Source organism: Bicyclus anynana, chromosome 27 (assembly GCF_947172395.1).
Source record: "Bicyclus anynana chromosome 27, ilBicAnyn1.1, whole genome shotgun sequence".
In the NCBI taxonomy this organism is placed as follows: domain Eukaryota; kingdom Metazoa; phylum Arthropoda; class Insecta; order Lepidoptera; family Nymphalidae; genus Bicyclus; species Bicyclus anynana.
In genome coordinates, this window is record NC_069109.1 from 1,372,481 (window position 1) to 1,390,168 (window position 17,688).

A 17,688-nucleotide genomic window follows, 5' to 3' on the forward strand; every position below is an offset into this window, starting at 1 on the left:
GATTATTGTATGTACCTTTGTAGTAATTTGTCTATATTACTGTGAAAATTTTACTGGCCTAATGTTAATATCTAGATAAGAATGTTTAGTAAAATGTACAGCTGTTCGTTTTCCTTAATAAATAAATAAAAAAAAAAATCATTTGACGGGCCGGTTACGTAAACGACGGTTAAACGAAAGTCAGTGAACTGCAGGGTTATTATGTAACTCGGTGTACCATTCAAGTAATCAGTCACTACGTCGTTTTTCATCGTATTTTCGTTTTTGCAATCATCTAACATCATCATTTTACATAAAGTAACATTACTTTGTTGTGTTCAAAACTGTTTAGGAACTGGATTGAAAAAGAAATAAAACCTCTTATATTTTTAATAACATTCTTTTATTTAACTGTCAATAACTTTAAGTATTAATAACTAAATTAAAATATAAATAGAAGAACTATGTTTTTAAAATACAATAAGTACAATATATTATTTTTATTATTTACAAATTAGCCCTTGACTAAAATCTCACCCAATGGTAAGTGATGATGTGTAAGATGAAAGCTGGATAACATGTTAGGAGGAGGGTGAAAATCCACACCTCTTTCGCTTTCTACACGACATCGTACCGGAACGCTAAATCTCTTGGCGGTACGTCTTTGTCGGTAGGTACTAGCTACGGCCGAAGCCTCCCACCAGCCAGACCTGGACCAATTAAGGAAACCTCAATCTGCCCAGCCGGGGATCGAACCCAGGACTTTCGTCTTGTAAATCCACCGCGCCACGGAGGCCGTCAAAATAATTAATATACATAACCATCACTATGGTCTCTCAAATTGGGACGATCTATGGTGTCTTCGATACGGATGCATAACCCATTATGGTGTCTCGGAGACGGAAGCGTTTATCTGCTTCGTGTGCCGCACTAGCCACTTGGACGAGACGGGTCCAGTCTGCGTCGGACGCACTATGGTGTCGTAGAAATGGACGCACTATGTACACTCTGAGACGGAAGCACTATGTTCTGACATTACAGTGTCTCAGAAACGGACGCATTTATCTGCTTGGTGTGCCGCACTAGCCGCTTGCAGGCGGCGGACGCACTATGATGTCAGTGAAGCGGACGCACTATGTTCACAGCGCGGCGGACGCACTATGGTGTCTCGGAGACGGCCGCGTTGATAAGCCTGGTGTGCCGCACTAGCCGCTTGCAGGCGGCGGGCGCACTATGACGTCAGTGAAGCGGACGCACTATGTTCACTGCGCGGCGGACGCACTACGGTGTCTCGGAGACGGCCGCGTTGATCAGCCTGGTGTGCCGCACTAGCCGCTTGCAGGCGGCGGGCGCACTGTGATGTCAGTAAAGCGGACGCACTATGATCACTGCGCGGCGGACGCACTACGGTGTCTCGGAGACGGCCGCGTTGATCAGCCTGGTGTGCCGCACTAGCCGCTTGCAGGCGGCGGGCGCACTGTGATGTCAGTAAAGCGGACGCACTATGTTCACTGCGCGGCGGACGCACTACGGTGTCTCGGAGACGGCCGCGTTGATCAGCCTGGTGTGCCGCACTAGCCGCTTGCAGGCGGCGGACGCACTATGATGTCAGTGAAGCGGACGCACTATGATGTCAGTGAAGCGGACGCACTATGTTCACAGCGCGGCGGACGCACTACGGTGTCTCGGAGACGGCCGCGTTGATCAGCCTGGTGTGCCGCACTAGCCGCTTGCAGGCGGCGGACGCACTATGATGTCAGTGAAGCGGACGCACTATGATGTCAGTGAAGCGGACGCACTATGTTCACAGCGCGGCGGACGCACTACGGTGTGTCGGAGACGGCCGCGTTGATCAGCCTGGTGTGCCGCACTAGCCGCTTGCAGGCGGCGGGCGCGGCGCGCGGCGGACGCACTCGCTTGGGCCACGGCAGCCCCTCGTGCACGTGCTGTATGTGCTGGAGCTTGGACTTGGCGGTCGTGAGCATCTTCCCGCAAACTTCGCATTTGTACAGCTGCGGTGCGGTGCTGTGGTGAGACTGTGGAACAAATTAAACGTTTTTTAGTAACAAGACTTAGTGTGGGTCCGTGTGAGACTGTGTGTGGGTGTATCTAAGCTTTAGTGTGGGTGTTCGCGAGACAGTGGACGTGTCTGTGACTTAGAGTGTGTGTGTGAGCTTGTGTAGCTGTGTCTAAGATTTAGTGTAAGTGTGCGAGAGACCGTAGATGTGTCTGTGAGTTAGAGCAGTGCGTGTGAGACTGCTGGCTGAGTTGCGGTAGTTTATAAAATGTTCCCGTGGCTCAGTCATCAGGCGGCGAGTGGGAACACCGTGGGGTTATAGTCGGTTGAAGTCAGACATAACCTTCTTGCCTCACCGTGGCGAGAAGGTATCCATGAGGATTTCCCCACGTTAAAAAAAAAATAAATAAATAAAGGTGCGTGTGAGACTGTATGGGTGTGTCTAAGATTTAGTGTGGGTGTACGCGAGAGTGTAGATGTGTCTGTGACTTAAAAGTGGGTGCGTGTGAGACTGTGTGTGGGTGTATCTACGATTTAGTGTGGGTGTTCGTTAGACCGTGGATGTTGCTGCGTATGAGACTGTGTGGGTGCTCGCGAGACCGAATATGTCTAAAGCTGTGTGTGAGACTAAGTGGGTGTGGGTGTCTCCGAGACCCAGTGCACCGTACCAGCATGTGCCGCCACGTGTTCTGCTTGTGCGCGAACTCCTGCCCGCACTGCACGCACTGGTAGCGCGGGCGCGTCTCCAGGTGCAGGTGGCGGTGGCGCGTCAGGTTCACCCTGAACGCGAACCGCTTCTGGCAAATGTTGCACTTGTACGGCTTGATGCCGGAGTGCGAGCCCACGTGGTCTTTCAGCTCGTGTTCGTTCTGTAGGCAAAAGGAACAATTTTACGTGTGCTTTAAGTATTTATCACTTACTTACGTATTTATCGAGTATTAATCACTAACGCGGCTAGCAGCATGACGGTATCCACGCTGCCTAACAACCAACTGAGTCCAACAAATACTTCTCATTCATACCATGATTTTACCCATAACCCAGGAACTCGTACCACTTCCCTGCTTGTTCTGTCAATTATGAAAATGAAAAAACGAAGCCTCGAATATTTATCACTTATATACGTAAGTTAATCACTAGCGCGACTAGCAGCATGACGGTGGTCACGCTGCCTAACAAACAACTGAGTCCAACAAATACCCTCTCATTTATACCATCATATTACCCATAATCCAGGAACTCGTAACACTTCTCTGCTTGTTCTGTCAATTATAAAAACGAAAAAACTAAGCCTAGAGTATTTATCACTTCCTTACGTATTTATCGAGTATTAATCACTAACGCGACTAGCAGCATGACGGTATCCACGCTGCCTAACAAACAAGTGAGTCCATTTCATGAAATACCCTCTTATTTATACCATCACAACAATGAAAAAACTAAGTAAATATGTTTGTGTCACCTTGAACGCTTTCCCGCAATGTTCACAAATGGCAGGCGAGCGTGGGGCGGAGCCCTGCTTGCAGTTGGCGCAGTCCCCTGCTGTGACGCACTTCTTGGTGCGCCTCGAGTATTTATCACTTACGTATTTAGTGCGTATTAATCACTAGCGCGACTAGCAGCATGACGGTGTCCACGCTGCCTAACAAACAACTGAGTCCATTTCATGAAATACCCTCTTATTTATACCATCACAATAGTGAAAAAACTAAGTAAATATGTTTGTGTCACCTTGAACGCTTTCCCGCAATGTTCACAAATGGCAGGCGAGCGTGGGGCGGAGCCCTGCTTGCAGTTGGCGCAGTCCCCTGCTGTGACGCACTTCTTGGTGTGCTTCGAGTATTTATCACTTACTTACGTATTTATCGAGTATTAATCACTAGCGCGACTAGCAGCATGACGGTGTCCACGCTGCCTAACCAACAACTGAGTCCATAAAATACCCTCTCATTTATACCATCATATTACCCATAATCCAGGAACTTGTAACACTTCCCTGCTTGTTCTGTCAATTATGAAAATGAAAAAACGAAGCCTCGAATATTTATCACTTACATACGTAAGTTAATCACTAGCGCGACTAGCAGCATGACGGTGGTCACGCTGCCTAACAAACAACTGAGTCCAACAAATACCCTCTCATTTATACCATCATATTACCCATAATCCAGGAACTCGTAACACTTCCCTGCTTGTTCTGTCAATTATAAAAATGAAAAAACTAAGCCTAGAGTATTTATCACTTCCTTACGTATTTATCGAGTATTAATCACTAACGCGACTAGCAGCATGACGGTATCCACGCTGCCTAACAAACAACTGAGTCGATTTCATGAAATACCCTCTTATTTATACCATCACAATAATGGAAATACCAAGTAAATATGTTTGTGTCACCTTGAAAGCTTTCCCACAATGTTCGCAAATGGCAGGCGAGCGTGGGGCGGAGCCCTGCCTGCAGTTGGCGCAGTCCCCTGCTGTGACGCACTTCTTGGTGTGCTTCGAGTACTCGCGGACAGTTGACAGACTGACGCCGCACTGCAAATATTATGTTTATTTAATCGACTTGAAAAAAAAAGGGAGAAGGTTCTCAATTCCACGTGTAAGTTCTCATAACTTAGTCATTTCTCAACCTACTTTGAAAGTTGTTTTTTCGTTTGAATCTTTATACTCCCAGATTGATTCCATTTAATTTTCATGACAATCGGTTTCGGACAGTTCATACACACACTAAAAAAAAATTTAAATCTTTTAACAAAAAATTTAAACGACTTCAAAGATGCATTACTCTAAAAAACGAAAAATATTAAAAGAAAGGACATAAGAGGTACGATGTTGTATTGAAGTCGTTTAAATTTTTCTTTAAAAAGTTTTTTTATCGACTAAAATCTATTTCTCTACTTCCATTTTTTGTAATCTACCAATACTACTAATCAATAAAAAACCTCAGACCATATTACAAACCCACAACAATCCAAGTTGGCCCAATGCGGATTGGCAGACATGGTAAAGGAAAACAGAAACCTGCATACCAGAGAATTTTCTCAATTCTCTGCGTGTGTGAAGTCTGCCAATCCGCATTAGACCAGCGTGGTGGGCTATTGGCCTAACCCCACTCATTCTTAGAGGAGACACGAGCTCAGCAGTGAGCCGAATATGGGTTAATAACGGACGACGAGTTCACCAAGCACTTTCGAAACGTCAGATATAATCTATACTAGTATTATGAAGCTGCAGAGTTTCTTTATTATAATGTATATTCTGGTCTATGAAGATTATTAAACAGTATTTTAGAAAAACGAACATTTTCATTTGAAATTGAAACCATTCTATCAGTATTTTCTTATGACGTTATCACGTTCAACTAAGGCCAAACCCTTCTCATTCAGAGAGGAGACTCGTGCTAGCCGAATATGGGTTGATTATGACTTCGTCGTCATCAACCCATATTCGGCTCACTGCTGAGCTCAAGTCTCCTCTAAGAATGAGAGTGGTTAGGCCAGTAGTCCACCACGCTGGCCCAATGCGGATTGGCAGACTTCACACACGCAGAGAATTAAGATAATTCTCTGGTATGCAGGTTTCCTCGCGATGTTTTCCTTCACCGTTTGAGACACGTGATATTTAATTTCTTAAAATGCACACAACTGAAAAGTTGGTGGTGCATGCCCCGATCCGGATTCGAACCCACACCCTCCGGAATGGGAGGCAGAGGTCATATCCACTGGGCTATCACGGCATGATTATGACTTACATGTTCACAATCCAGGGCGCCGTATCCCCGGGGGCGTCTGATAGCCCTCATCTGCGAGACCTTGATGAGTCGCACTGCATCCGCGTCGCCATGTTTGGGCGACACGCTCATGTGACGTGCGTACGCGGCGGCGGTCTCGAAGCGAATGTCGCACTCCCCGCACGTCGGACCGTTCAGCTTCTGGAAAATGTACAACTACCCTCAGATATTTTTGACGTGACAACGTCTTGTAATTCGATGGAGCCGGATGCACATCGAAAAAAGATGACGTCACGCGTCGTTCCCTCGCTCTAGGGTTGCCAACTTTTTTACACAAGCAATAAAGTATATTCTTGATCTATGAAGATTATCAAACAGTAGTTTAGAAAAACGAACATTTTCGACGATTTTTCAACTTTTTTCGATTTTTCAACGAACAACTTGCGCCTCCGTGGCGCAGTGGTATGCGCGGTGGATTTACAAAACGGAGGACCTGGGTTCGATCCCCGGCTGGGCAGATTGAGATTTTCTTAATTGGTCCAGGTCTGGCTGGTGGGAGGCTTCGGCCGTGGCTAGTTACCACCCTACCGGCAGACGTACCGCCACGCTATTTAGCCTTCCGGTACGATGCCGTGTAGAAACCAAAATGGGTGTGGATTTTCATCCTCCTCCTAACAAGTTAGCCCGCTTCCATCTTAGGCTGAATACCATCACTCCATCACTTACCATCAGGTGAGATTGTAATCAAGAGCAAACCCAGGACCTCTGTAAATCGACTATACCACAAAGGCCATCTGCATACTAACCTCTGCATCAACAGGTGGAGTTATTTGGTGCTTCTTCACCAGGTGCATCTTCAGGCCCTTGTCTCCGATGAAGGAGAAGCCACAGAACGGGCACACCTTGTCCTTGATGGTACGACTGCATGTGTGGTTCATGTAGGAGGTCTTCTGCCTGCAATAGCATAGAATCACAGAATAGAGAATGATACAGAATGAGTTTACAAGCAGCACAGTGAAATCAAAGATTTTATTTATTTATTTACTTACTAGCCGACGCCCGCGACTTCGTCCGCGTGAAACTCGATGTAAACTTTCAACTACCCTAATCCTACCCCTACCCTACTTCTACCTACCCCTACCCTACTTTTCTGGTTGATTTTTTTACACCTTGTGTCAGAAAAAGCCAAATATGTTACGGAACCCTATTTTTTCCAGTATAAAATTTAGCCTATGTTACTTGTGGATAATGTAGCTTTCGAATGGTGAAAGAATTTTTAAAATCGGTCCAGTAGTTTTTGAGCCTATTCATTACAATCAAACATACAAACAAAGTTTTCCTCTTTATAATATTAGTATAGATTTATTTGTAACGCCAACAATGACAGCAGAAAACATTATACAGGGTGATTCGGTCTTTAGTGCGGATATTTTTTTTCGTGGTTCTGTATCATTAATAGAATATAAATCTACAAACAGTTCGATACATTTTATGTAATTTTTTTTTTTAATTTATGTCTCTAAAATAACAAAATAATGTACATATTATTACTAAACAAGATATATTCAGCTTAAAAGTGATCTGGTGACGTTCTTTAGGTATCAAACGAAAATAAAATAAACGCACAATAGGGTGACCCTAAAATTCTGTTCAAAAGTAAATAACTTTAGCTAACGATAATTTTGTTATTTTTGAGTTAAAAAAAAAAAGAAAAAATACGTGATCATTAAATTTTGTTTATGTACAAAATATAAAAATATCCGCACAAAAAAAATTTTCTTCCTGTATATAAGTGAGTTACAAAATTCTTGAACTACTGCAGCCATCTTTTACAGGCATTCACAACACTGCAGAGTCCGGTTAAAAACTTAAAGTAAAAGATTAACCTACAATCTATACTTATAATAAATCTGTAGAGAGGTCAATTCTGTACATGAAATATATTTCCAAAATATCAGGGGGTGATTAGTGATCGATACTGATGCCAAAAATGCAATCAGTAAAATTTTTGTCTGTCTGTCTGTCTGTCTGTCTGTCTGTATGTTCTTTATAGAAACAAAAACTACTGGACGGATTTTAACGAAACTTGGTACAATTATTCTACATACTCCTGGGCAGGTTATAGTTTACTTTTGAAGTGCAGCCTTAATGAGTAGGGTAGGGGTAGGGTAGGGGTAGGGTAGGGTAGGGTAGGGGTAGGGCAGGGGTAGGGCAGGGGTAGGGTAGGGTAGGGGTAGGGTAGTGGTAGGGTAGGGGTAGGGTAGAGGTAGGGTAGGGTAGGGTAGGGGTAGTTGAAAGTTTACAACGACTTTCACGCGGATGAAGTCGCGGGCGTCCGCTAGTCTAAAATAATTTACCAAAAATTTACAATAATAATAAAATAATTAAAATGTCAAAATCAAGGTTTACAATATTAAAATTATATTATTTTCTACTAATAGATATGTTATGTGTCTTCAAAATCACCGCAGAAAGTGATCTGAATTCAGCGACTCAACTGAGGCGCACAGATGCACAATTTTGTGTCAACCTACATTATATATTTATGTATATATAGTTTTTATATGAGCCGTGATAGCCCAGTGGATATGACCTCTGCCTCCGATTCCGGAGGGTGTGCGTTCGAATCCGGTCCGGGGCATGCACCTCCAACTTTTCAGTTGTGTGCATTTTAAGAAATTAAATATCACGTGTCTCAAACGGTGAAGGAAAACATCGTGAGGAAACCTGCATATCAGAGAATTATCTTAATAGGGATGATGACAGTTTTTTAAATTGTATATAAATTAAGAGTATCCTAATAGTAAAGCAATTTTGTAAAAGTAACAGGGTATCTGCGATCATTACTTTCGGAGCTACAGGAATTTTAGGGATTGGTATGGGGCATACAAAATGGCACGAGTTAGTGACGTCGTTGGCTCGCTGATCGTTAGATTTGTATGGGCGTTCAAACAAAATTACTAATATCTTTGTTATTTGTGCGTTTATGTTTATAGTTCATTCATTGAAAAATGTCACATTCAATGGAAGGAAGCTAAAACTGTATGAATTTTCATCTAATTACGATAAAAAAAAATTAATAGATTTTTAAATTTTATAATCTTATTTATTTAGCAAATATCCACAATCTTTGCTTTTTATGTATAAATTAGTTAACATTGACCCTATTTACCCGAATGTATCGTAAAAATCAATATATTCAAACCTAGTCATCATCCCCATTAGCCACCTGTGTGCGCCTCAGTTTGGCCTTGCTGGTGACATATCTATATTATAAAATCTTTGGGTATCACTAACCTGAACTCATCGCCGCAGTGTGGACACATGTATTTCTCATCTTCTTTTTTGTATGACAGGTATGATTCACTTTTAACTGGAAAAACTAACAAAAATTTAATTCATTAATTAATTTTAACAAAGGAAATGGTCCATTTCAGATCCACTCTTGTACCCTGTATCATTAAAATTTAAAAAAAATAAAAGGATTTTATTAAAATTTATTAATTATTAAAGTGAACAAATCTTACATTAATAAAAAGAAATAAATAAAATAAAAACCCAAGTTTTTGAGTTATATCAAGATGGCGCCCATAGAGCAACTATGACATGACAATTGACAGCAAACGTCAAATCGACTACTGCATTGAAAACGTCATCTATCCGCCATTATTATCCTTATTAATGTGGCTTTTCTTGGGAAATAATGTATATTATTTTGAAAGAATCTATACTAATATTATAAAGCTGAAGAGTTTGTTTGTTTGTTTGTTTGATTGAACGTGCTAATCTCTGGAACTACTGGTTCGATTTGAAAAATTCTTTCAGTGTTAGATAGCTCATTTATCGAGGAAGGCTATAGGCTATATTATCTCTGTATTCCTACGGGAACGGGAACCACGCGGCGTCAGCTAGTTAAAGTATATTCGTAGATTTGTTTAAAAATATTAATCAAAAATCTCCTTTTATTTCCGCCAGGGTACAATGACTGAGGGCTCCATACAATTTTGGACCATCTCCTTTAACACGCATATATTAGCTTGTAACTATGTATGTAAGAAAATCTTGGAATCATAATTTGACCCACTTCCCGGTCTTCGATTAGGATGAAATTTTGCACACGCTCTGAGTTCTGATGACAATACATGACTAGCTAAGAAACGTCATTACAAATCCAATATGGCGGCCTCCCCAAGATTGCGGACTGGCTGTTTGAGACGTGGGAAGTGGGTCAAATTGAGATTCCAAGATTTTCTTGCCAATACACCGTGCTACCGGCCGCGTCTATAATCCGCCGCGACATGTATGTATCCATTACGAGAAACTCTATAGTAATATTAAAAATAAGCTGAAGCACATTCACACGCTATCGAAAAAAAAAAATTAAATTGATGAAAAAACTTCAGAACATCCTGTTTCATTCTGTTTGGAAAGAAGAGGTTAATGAACTTTAACCTAGTTTCAGAAATTTTGTTGTTTAATACCTACATACCTACTGTTTTTGATACACCTATTCGGCGGCAGTGTCTTTACTAGGGCTGTTAATAAAATATCGATATATCAAAATATCGACATTATCACTTAATAGCGATAAGTATTCATTACTAATATTTTTATGGACGATATATCGATAGTTCGATATTGAAACGTAGATATCGATACTAGATATTTTTAACAACTTTTAATTTTTTTATATCCCTCGCAAATTATTTAAACTAAAACATTATCAAACATAATCTACTTTACTTTATTTATACTTTATTACGTTTTTCAAATTTTAGTTTATTTAATTGCATTTTATCGAAAATGTCACTGAAATAAGTAAAACGTAATGTATTCAGATAGTATACACTACTTTACCCTCAGACAAAACTTTAAACATGTTTAATCGTATTAATTTACTTGTCAATTTAGTTACATAAAAAAATAGTGAAGTATAATAAATACTTAATTGTTAAAAGTTTTCATTTAGCCGAAAAATTTATTTTGAAATTATCGATATATCGAGAATCCGATATTTTAAAAAATAGCAAGCCCTAGTCTTTTGCGGTTTCCTTTTTGATAACGCCGCTCGCCGCCTAACCCGTAACTATTGTCGGCAATATCCAAAAATAGGTACAGGTAAGAAATGTATCTTTCGATCGTTTCTTATAACGCAAGGTGATTGGTTGGGTCTTAATAATTCGATCATCCGGGTCACGGGTCTTTCGTGTTTTGTGTATCGTTACGACTCGACTTAAAGTATGTAGTTACTTGAGTCTTAAACTGAACATCCGTAGGACATGAATTGGAACCCTTTTTTTATTCGTTACAAGTTAGCCATCGACTACAATTTCACCTGACGGTAGTGTAGTAAGTGATTATGCAATCTGAAATGGAAACGGACTAACTTATTAGGAGGAGTATTTGAATCCACGGCTTGGCGGTACGTCTTTGTCGGTAGGGTGGTAACGAGCCACGAAGTCTCCCACCAGCTAGGCCTGGACCAAAACACCAATCGGCCCAACCGAGGTTCGAACCCAGGACCTCCGTCTTGTAAATCCACCGCGCACACCACTGCGCCACGAAGGCCGTTAAAATTCCAAACTGATCGGATTTTAGGTTGCTATTCTGTAGAGTGATGTTGTACGACTGACCGACGAGTATTCAATCCAGATAATTGTTACAAGTCCAATTCAGTGTGGTGAACAAAAATCGTTCGCAGATTATTTGAGGCGCTGACGACCGCGGCACTCGCTCACGCATTAGTACTGATCGGGTATCAGAGATTCGATCAATCGCGATCGACACAGGTCTAGTACGGGTTAACACCCGTAAATAAAATAACATTGAATTTAAAGAAATAGGTTAAAGTGAATGACCTCAAAGCTCAAAGGGACCGACGGGCTGCCGACGTGACTGCGGCGAGGAGGTAGGTAGATGTTTGAAAATACAGGATGTTTTAAAATAATCGATTTTTGAAAGTTTATAACAATTGTAACTCCTTGAATTGTACTTTGTTTTTTTTTTTTTTTTTTTTTTTTTTAATAACACTGATGGATAATAGACATTGGGTACATTATGTGGGATTTTGGTTTAAGACGAATAACGTAGCGCGGTGTATAGAGCGTGTAAAAAATAATTTTCATACCTTTGTTTCCCTTTTCACTATACCCATCGCTGTCCTTTTCAAAATCCAATTTATCATTCAAAAAGACAACTCTTTTTCCTGTACTTCTTTCATAAAATGCACCTTTAATTCGTTTCCTTTTATTAATTTCTGGACCATTCAAAAAGACACCATTCATATCCCTTGTGTCATCGAAATTACATTTACCATCTGCACTGTGTTTCAGTTTGTCGAATAATGTGCTACAATCATCTTTTTCCACAAAATTCTCATCAGTATTTCCATCATCATCAATATATATGTACTCTGCATAATCATCATTTGTTCTAGTGCCATTTCTGTTATTTGTAAGTCTATCTACCTTAGTATCTCTCGCTAAAGCTCTCACCACATCATCCATGTCGTCTTCTAAATATTCCACATCGCTGTTCAAATAATTATAAAAAACCCCATCATCACTAGAATTATCCATATCATAAATATCCTTATTTAGAACATCTTTAATTTTATCTCCAGATTTGATAAAAATGTCATCATCACAATTTTTGTTATTAGATTTTTGAAAATTGCCACCTACGTATTTAACTGATTCATTGTCTGATTCGTCGGTTTCTCCCTTTATGGATATTTTGTTGTGAACCAATTTTAGGTCCCAATGGTTTGGTTCAGATATTTTAGTGACAATATCTGACACTAAATTGTTGTCAGCTCGACTTATAGATTTAAGATTCTTGATTGTTAACTGAAAAATATACATAGTATCATCATCATCATATCATATCAGCCGATGGAGTCCACTGCAGGACATAGGCCTTTTGTAGTTTGCCAACATCACGACACTGAGCCGCCTGCGTCCAGCAAATGTCAGCTACTTGCTTTGCTTGATGTCGTCAGTCCACCAGGTGGGGGGTCGACCAACACTGCGCTTTCTAGTGCGGGGTCGCCATTCCAGCACTTTGGGACCCCAACGTCCAGCACTCTTCAAACTGTGCCCATTGCCACTTCAGCTTTGTGACTCATTGGACTGTAATTTTGGTTCTTCTTCTCTTCAGAAGAACCAAAGAACTTAATAGTAAAGTTATATATATTATATCCATACTAATATTATCGATAGGTAAATTTTGTGAGGTTGTCGAAGACTCACATCCTCCAGAATCAGAGGCAGAGGTCATATCCACTGGGCTATCATGGTCATATCCACTGGACTATCACAGCCCAGATATGCTAGAGAATTTTCTAAATTATCTGCTTGTGTGAGGTCTGCCAATCCACATTGGGCCAGCGTGGTGGACTATTGGCCTAACCCCTCTCATCCAGAGAGGAGACTCGAGCTCAGGATTGAGCTTAATATGGGATGATAATGATGATGATGACTGGTCCTTCTATAATTGGTCTGAGGTATATAGTCAAGGGCTAACCTGTAGAGAAGACACTTACCGACTCTTGGCTCTCAAGTAACTGTGACAGCAAATGATAACCTCTCAGACTCTTCTCCCTGAACTTGCCACAGTTCACCAGTCTCTGTGCACACTCTGTGCAGAACTGTGGCACAAATCTCATTTCTTCCTGCAACTGCAAGACAAATACTTAGATAACATACACACATAGTAAATAAAATAATCACTTGGTATCCGTAAAAGCCGTGATAGCCCAGTGGATGACCTGTGCCTCAGATACCGGAATGTGTTTTTTATTTTTTTTTATTTAAAAGAATATTTGCTATATCTTTTATAATATGATCAATATTCCTATTCCCCTCCAACTAGTCGGGAAAGACTGTGCTAGGAGTGGGTACGACAATAGACCAATGGGGCGGGGATCGAACCATCACGCCTCGGTGATAAGTCTGATCGGTCGTACCGTTGAGCTATTGAGGCTTCCTATTATATTCTTATTGAGGTGTTTGGATCCGGTCCGGAGCATGCACCTCCAACTTTTCAGTTGTGTGCATTTTAAGAAATTAAATATCACATGTCTCAATCGGTGAACGAAAACATAGTGTGTGAAGTCTGCCAATCTGCATTGGGCCAGCATGGTGGACTTTCATTCCAAAAGGAGAATTGAGCTCAGCAGTGAGCCAAATATGGGTTGATAATGATGAAATGAAGTGTCAGAAATGAAGAGATCCGCAGACAACTAAGTTACTGACACAAGTCAGCAAGTCGCAAAGCTGAAATGGCAATGGGCAGGCCACATAGTTCGAAGAGCCAATGGATGTTAGGGTCCCAAGGTGTTGCAGTAACGACCCTGCAATGAAAAGTGCACTGTTGGTGGTCCCACCACTAGGAGCAAGGTCATCAATGCGGGTTGCAAGGAGCTGCTGGATGCTGGCGGCTCAAAAACATTTGGTTTGGAAGCCCATGCAAGAGGCCTATGTCCAGTATTGGACGTCCATCAGCTGTTAATGGTGATGATGATGAAATGAAGTATAAATATAAATTCTATATTTATACAGTAGTATTAAGATAAGAGAATAAAAAACAAAAATAACATACTGAAATTCCAGTGAGACAATTAAATTCCACATCCAAGTAATATTTGCTGGCAGGGTATAGTTTGCTGTCAGTACCCAGGCATATCATGCAGAACTGAAAAACATTCATTTTTTCATTATTATTCTTTACAATAGCCCTTGACCACAATCTAACCTGATGGTAAGTGATGATGTAATCTAAGATGGTAATAGGCTAACTTGTTAGGAGTACACAACAACAATCCACACTCTTTTCGGTTTCTGCACGGCATCATACCAGAACACTAAATTGCTTGGCAGTACATCTTTGCCGGTAGGGTGGTAACTAGCCACTGCTGAAGTCTCCCACCAGCCAAAAACATCAACATTAACAGTTTGTCTCGTGGGAGGCTTTGGCCGTGGCTAGTTACCACTCTAACAGCAAGGAAGTACAATGTCGTGTAGAAAGTAAAGGAGTGTGGATTGCATCTTCAATTCAATTTTTGATTTTATGGCTTGCTGCTGTACCAACTGGGTACAATTTACTTCGCCAATGTCGCGTGGGTAAGGAAGACACACTTTTAGAGGTTGATCGGTGTAAGCTGGGAATCAAGAATTGATTATTAATCAGCTTAATTTTGACACTATAAATAGCGGTTTTTTTTTTTTTTTTTTGTTAGTGTGGTTGTTAGTCACATTCTGAAAGAACACAAAATTAATATTGTTAGCACATACACATAATATCTACAGCTTAATGTTATTACATTGAATATATTTACATATAAATTTACAATAGTTACTAAACACAGACATTAACAAACACTCAACATTTAAAGGACATGGGAATTTAGGAGGAAGAACGTCATATAGGGGGTGGAGAAGTTTAGGACAAGAGAAGAGGATATGGGAAACTGAGCCTTCGTCCAAACCACATTCGCACAGAGAGTGATCTTACTCCTATCAAATTAGTCCGCTTTCACCTTAGATTACATCATCCATCAGGTGAGATTGTAGTCAAGGGCTAACTTTAAAAATAATAATAATATACTTGTTTAAGTACCTGAACTGTTGACATACTGCTTGGCATTACAGTAACGTCAACCGAGTAGTCGTGCTCCATGGTTCACAATTCAGTCAGATCACAGGCCACAACTGATCAGAGTTCTTAACCCTAGAAAGGAACATCATTATTAACCCACTTCTTTTTTCTTCCTGGGCCTTATCCGCACTTGGCCACTAAGGTTTGGCTGTTGTACGTATTATTAACCCACTGTTGCAAATTTAGTTATTCCTCAGAAAACTTAGTTTATATCTTTCAACTACTTTAGTATTTTTACATAACAAACTAAGCTCAAAAAACTATGATATTCTAATATAATAATAATAAAGAGATTTTTTGGTGTATTAAGCAAAATGGGGATGATGACTAGGTTTGAATATATTGATTTTTATGATACATTCGGGTAAATTGGGTCAATGTTAACTAATTTATACATAAAAAGCAAAGATTGTCTGGATATTGGCAAAATAAATGAGATTATAAAATTTCAAAAACTATTAAAAATATTTTATCGTAATTAGATAAAAATTGATACAGTTTTAGCTTCCTTACATTAAATGTGACATTTTTTAATATATGAACTATAAGCATAAACGCACAAATAACAAAGATATTAGTAATTTTGTTTGAACGCGCATACAAATCTAAAGATCATTACATTGCCTATGACGTCATTATTTCGAGCCATTTTGTATGGGGCGTTTTTCAGGGATCCGCGGCAGCGCCGGAAATCTGACTCTTTAAATCCCTGTAGCTCCGAAAGTAATGATCGCAGATACCCTGTTACTTTTACAAAATTGCTTTACTATTAGTATACTCTTAATTTATATACAATTTAAAAAACTGTCATCATCCCTATTGCTACACTGGCCTCTGCATGGCCGACTCAGATTAAATTACATAAGGAATTATAATTAGAGCCTCAATAGCTCAACAGTAAGAGCGGTCAGACCCATCAACAAGGGGTGGTGGTTCAATCCTCACCCCTTTGGTCTATTGATGTACCCACTCCTAATGCAGTCTTTCTAGTTGGAGGGAAATGAAAATATTGGTCATATTTAAAAGATATGGCCAATATAGTTAATATTCTTTAAAAAAAATTACTTAACAGACTATTTCAATGGCCTACATAATAATTATGAATCCACAACACTGGTTTAAAGCTTTTTATGTCCATCTTATTTCATCATATAAGATGACGTGCAATTTTATTACAAATTATTTTTATTTTTATTTTTCATTAATTATAAGATATCATACCGTGTAATTTACGACGTATATTTAAATTATTATACTTTTGTATGTGGATTATTATCCTTAATAAAGAAAAATTATTATTATTATTTAATTGTTGTAAGGTAAACATCATCATTATCAACCCATATTCAGCTCACTGCTGAGCTCGAGTCTCCTCTCAGAATGTGAGGGGTTAAGCCAAATAGTTCACCACGCGGGCCATTAAAACAGCCAGACACTTAAGAAAATTCTCTGGTATGCAGGTACCCAACGATGATTTTACTTCACCGTTCAAGACACTTGATATTTAATTTCATAAAATGCTCATAACTGAAAAGTTGGAGATGCATCAGACTGGATTCAAACCTACACCTTCCAGAATTGGAGGCAGAGGTTGTATCCACTGGGCTAACTTTGTAATATTGAAGTTGAAACTTACTTTCATAGCAACTGTTTAATTACATAAATGAAAATTAGATTTTCTTTTGCATGTTTTTCAGCAATTTTCAGCTGATCTATACAGGAATTGTTAAACACTTATTATCTATTCACTAAATGTATTTAATATCTAAGAACTATTCTGAATAAAAATTAGAAAGGTAGGGTACAGGCTTATGAAAATAGGATTGGCATTTGTTTAAATTTACACTTGATTAATAAAACTCTTGATACATCTTTAAGAATTTTGAGATTAACAAATAAGTTCTTAGTTCTGATTAACTTACAATAATATAAATATTTATTTTTGTAAGCCTATTATTAATTCACTTTTTGTTTTGTTTGATTTGAAGTTGAACTTTTGAGCTTTGACATAATTTAATGTATTGAGGTATTCTTTCCTCCTAGATACTTAAATTAAATCCTCTTTGCAGCAGATTTTATATTACCATTCAATCTTTTATATCAGATTCTTTCAGGAAAGACCACACAAATACACGCGATTTTATAAAACACTTAAATTACTGACCTTTATTAAACTCAGAGGAATTTTTATGCCTCTGAGTCGCCACAAATGGCTACCAAAGCAGAAAATCGTTCAACATTTTGTCCTCCGACTTCATTTTAATTTTTTTTCACGTTGCTGTTGATTGACTTGACGGGGGAC

The 17,688-nt window shown here is 39.6% G+C and overlaps 1 protein-coding gene across 5 annotated transcripts; it reads right to left on the minus strand.

Moving 5' to 3' along the window:
* Positions 1-207: 207 nt before the first annotated feature.
* Positions 208-17,688, minus strand: LOC112056860 (zinc finger protein ZFMSA12A). Of its 5 annotated transcripts, XM_052890328.1 has the most exons (13): positions 17,551-17,688; positions 15,348-15,458; positions 14,331-14,423; positions 13,273-13,407; positions 11,857-12,577; positions 9,027-9,111; positions 6,536-6,683; positions 5,751-5,930; positions 4,394-4,534; positions 2,665-2,865; positions 1,837-2,015; positions 1,646-1,688; positions 208-1,595 (listed from the first exon to the last, which is right to left on the minus strand). In XM_052890328.1, the coding sequence occupies exons 2-12, from the start codon at positions 15,405-15,407 to the stop codon at positions 1,655-1,657; spliced, it is 1,977 nt and encodes a 658-aa protein (XP_052746288.1). In that variant the 5' UTR covers positions 15,408-15,458; positions 17,551-17,688; the 3' UTR covers positions 208-1,595; positions 1,646-1,654. The 5 variants fall into 5 exon arrangements, with proteins under 5 accessions (XP_052746288.1, XP_052746289.1, XP_052746285.1 ...); XM_052890329.1 differs by having other exon boundaries at positions 208-2,015; positions 9,027-9,102; XM_052890325.1 differs by having other exon boundaries at positions 208-2,015.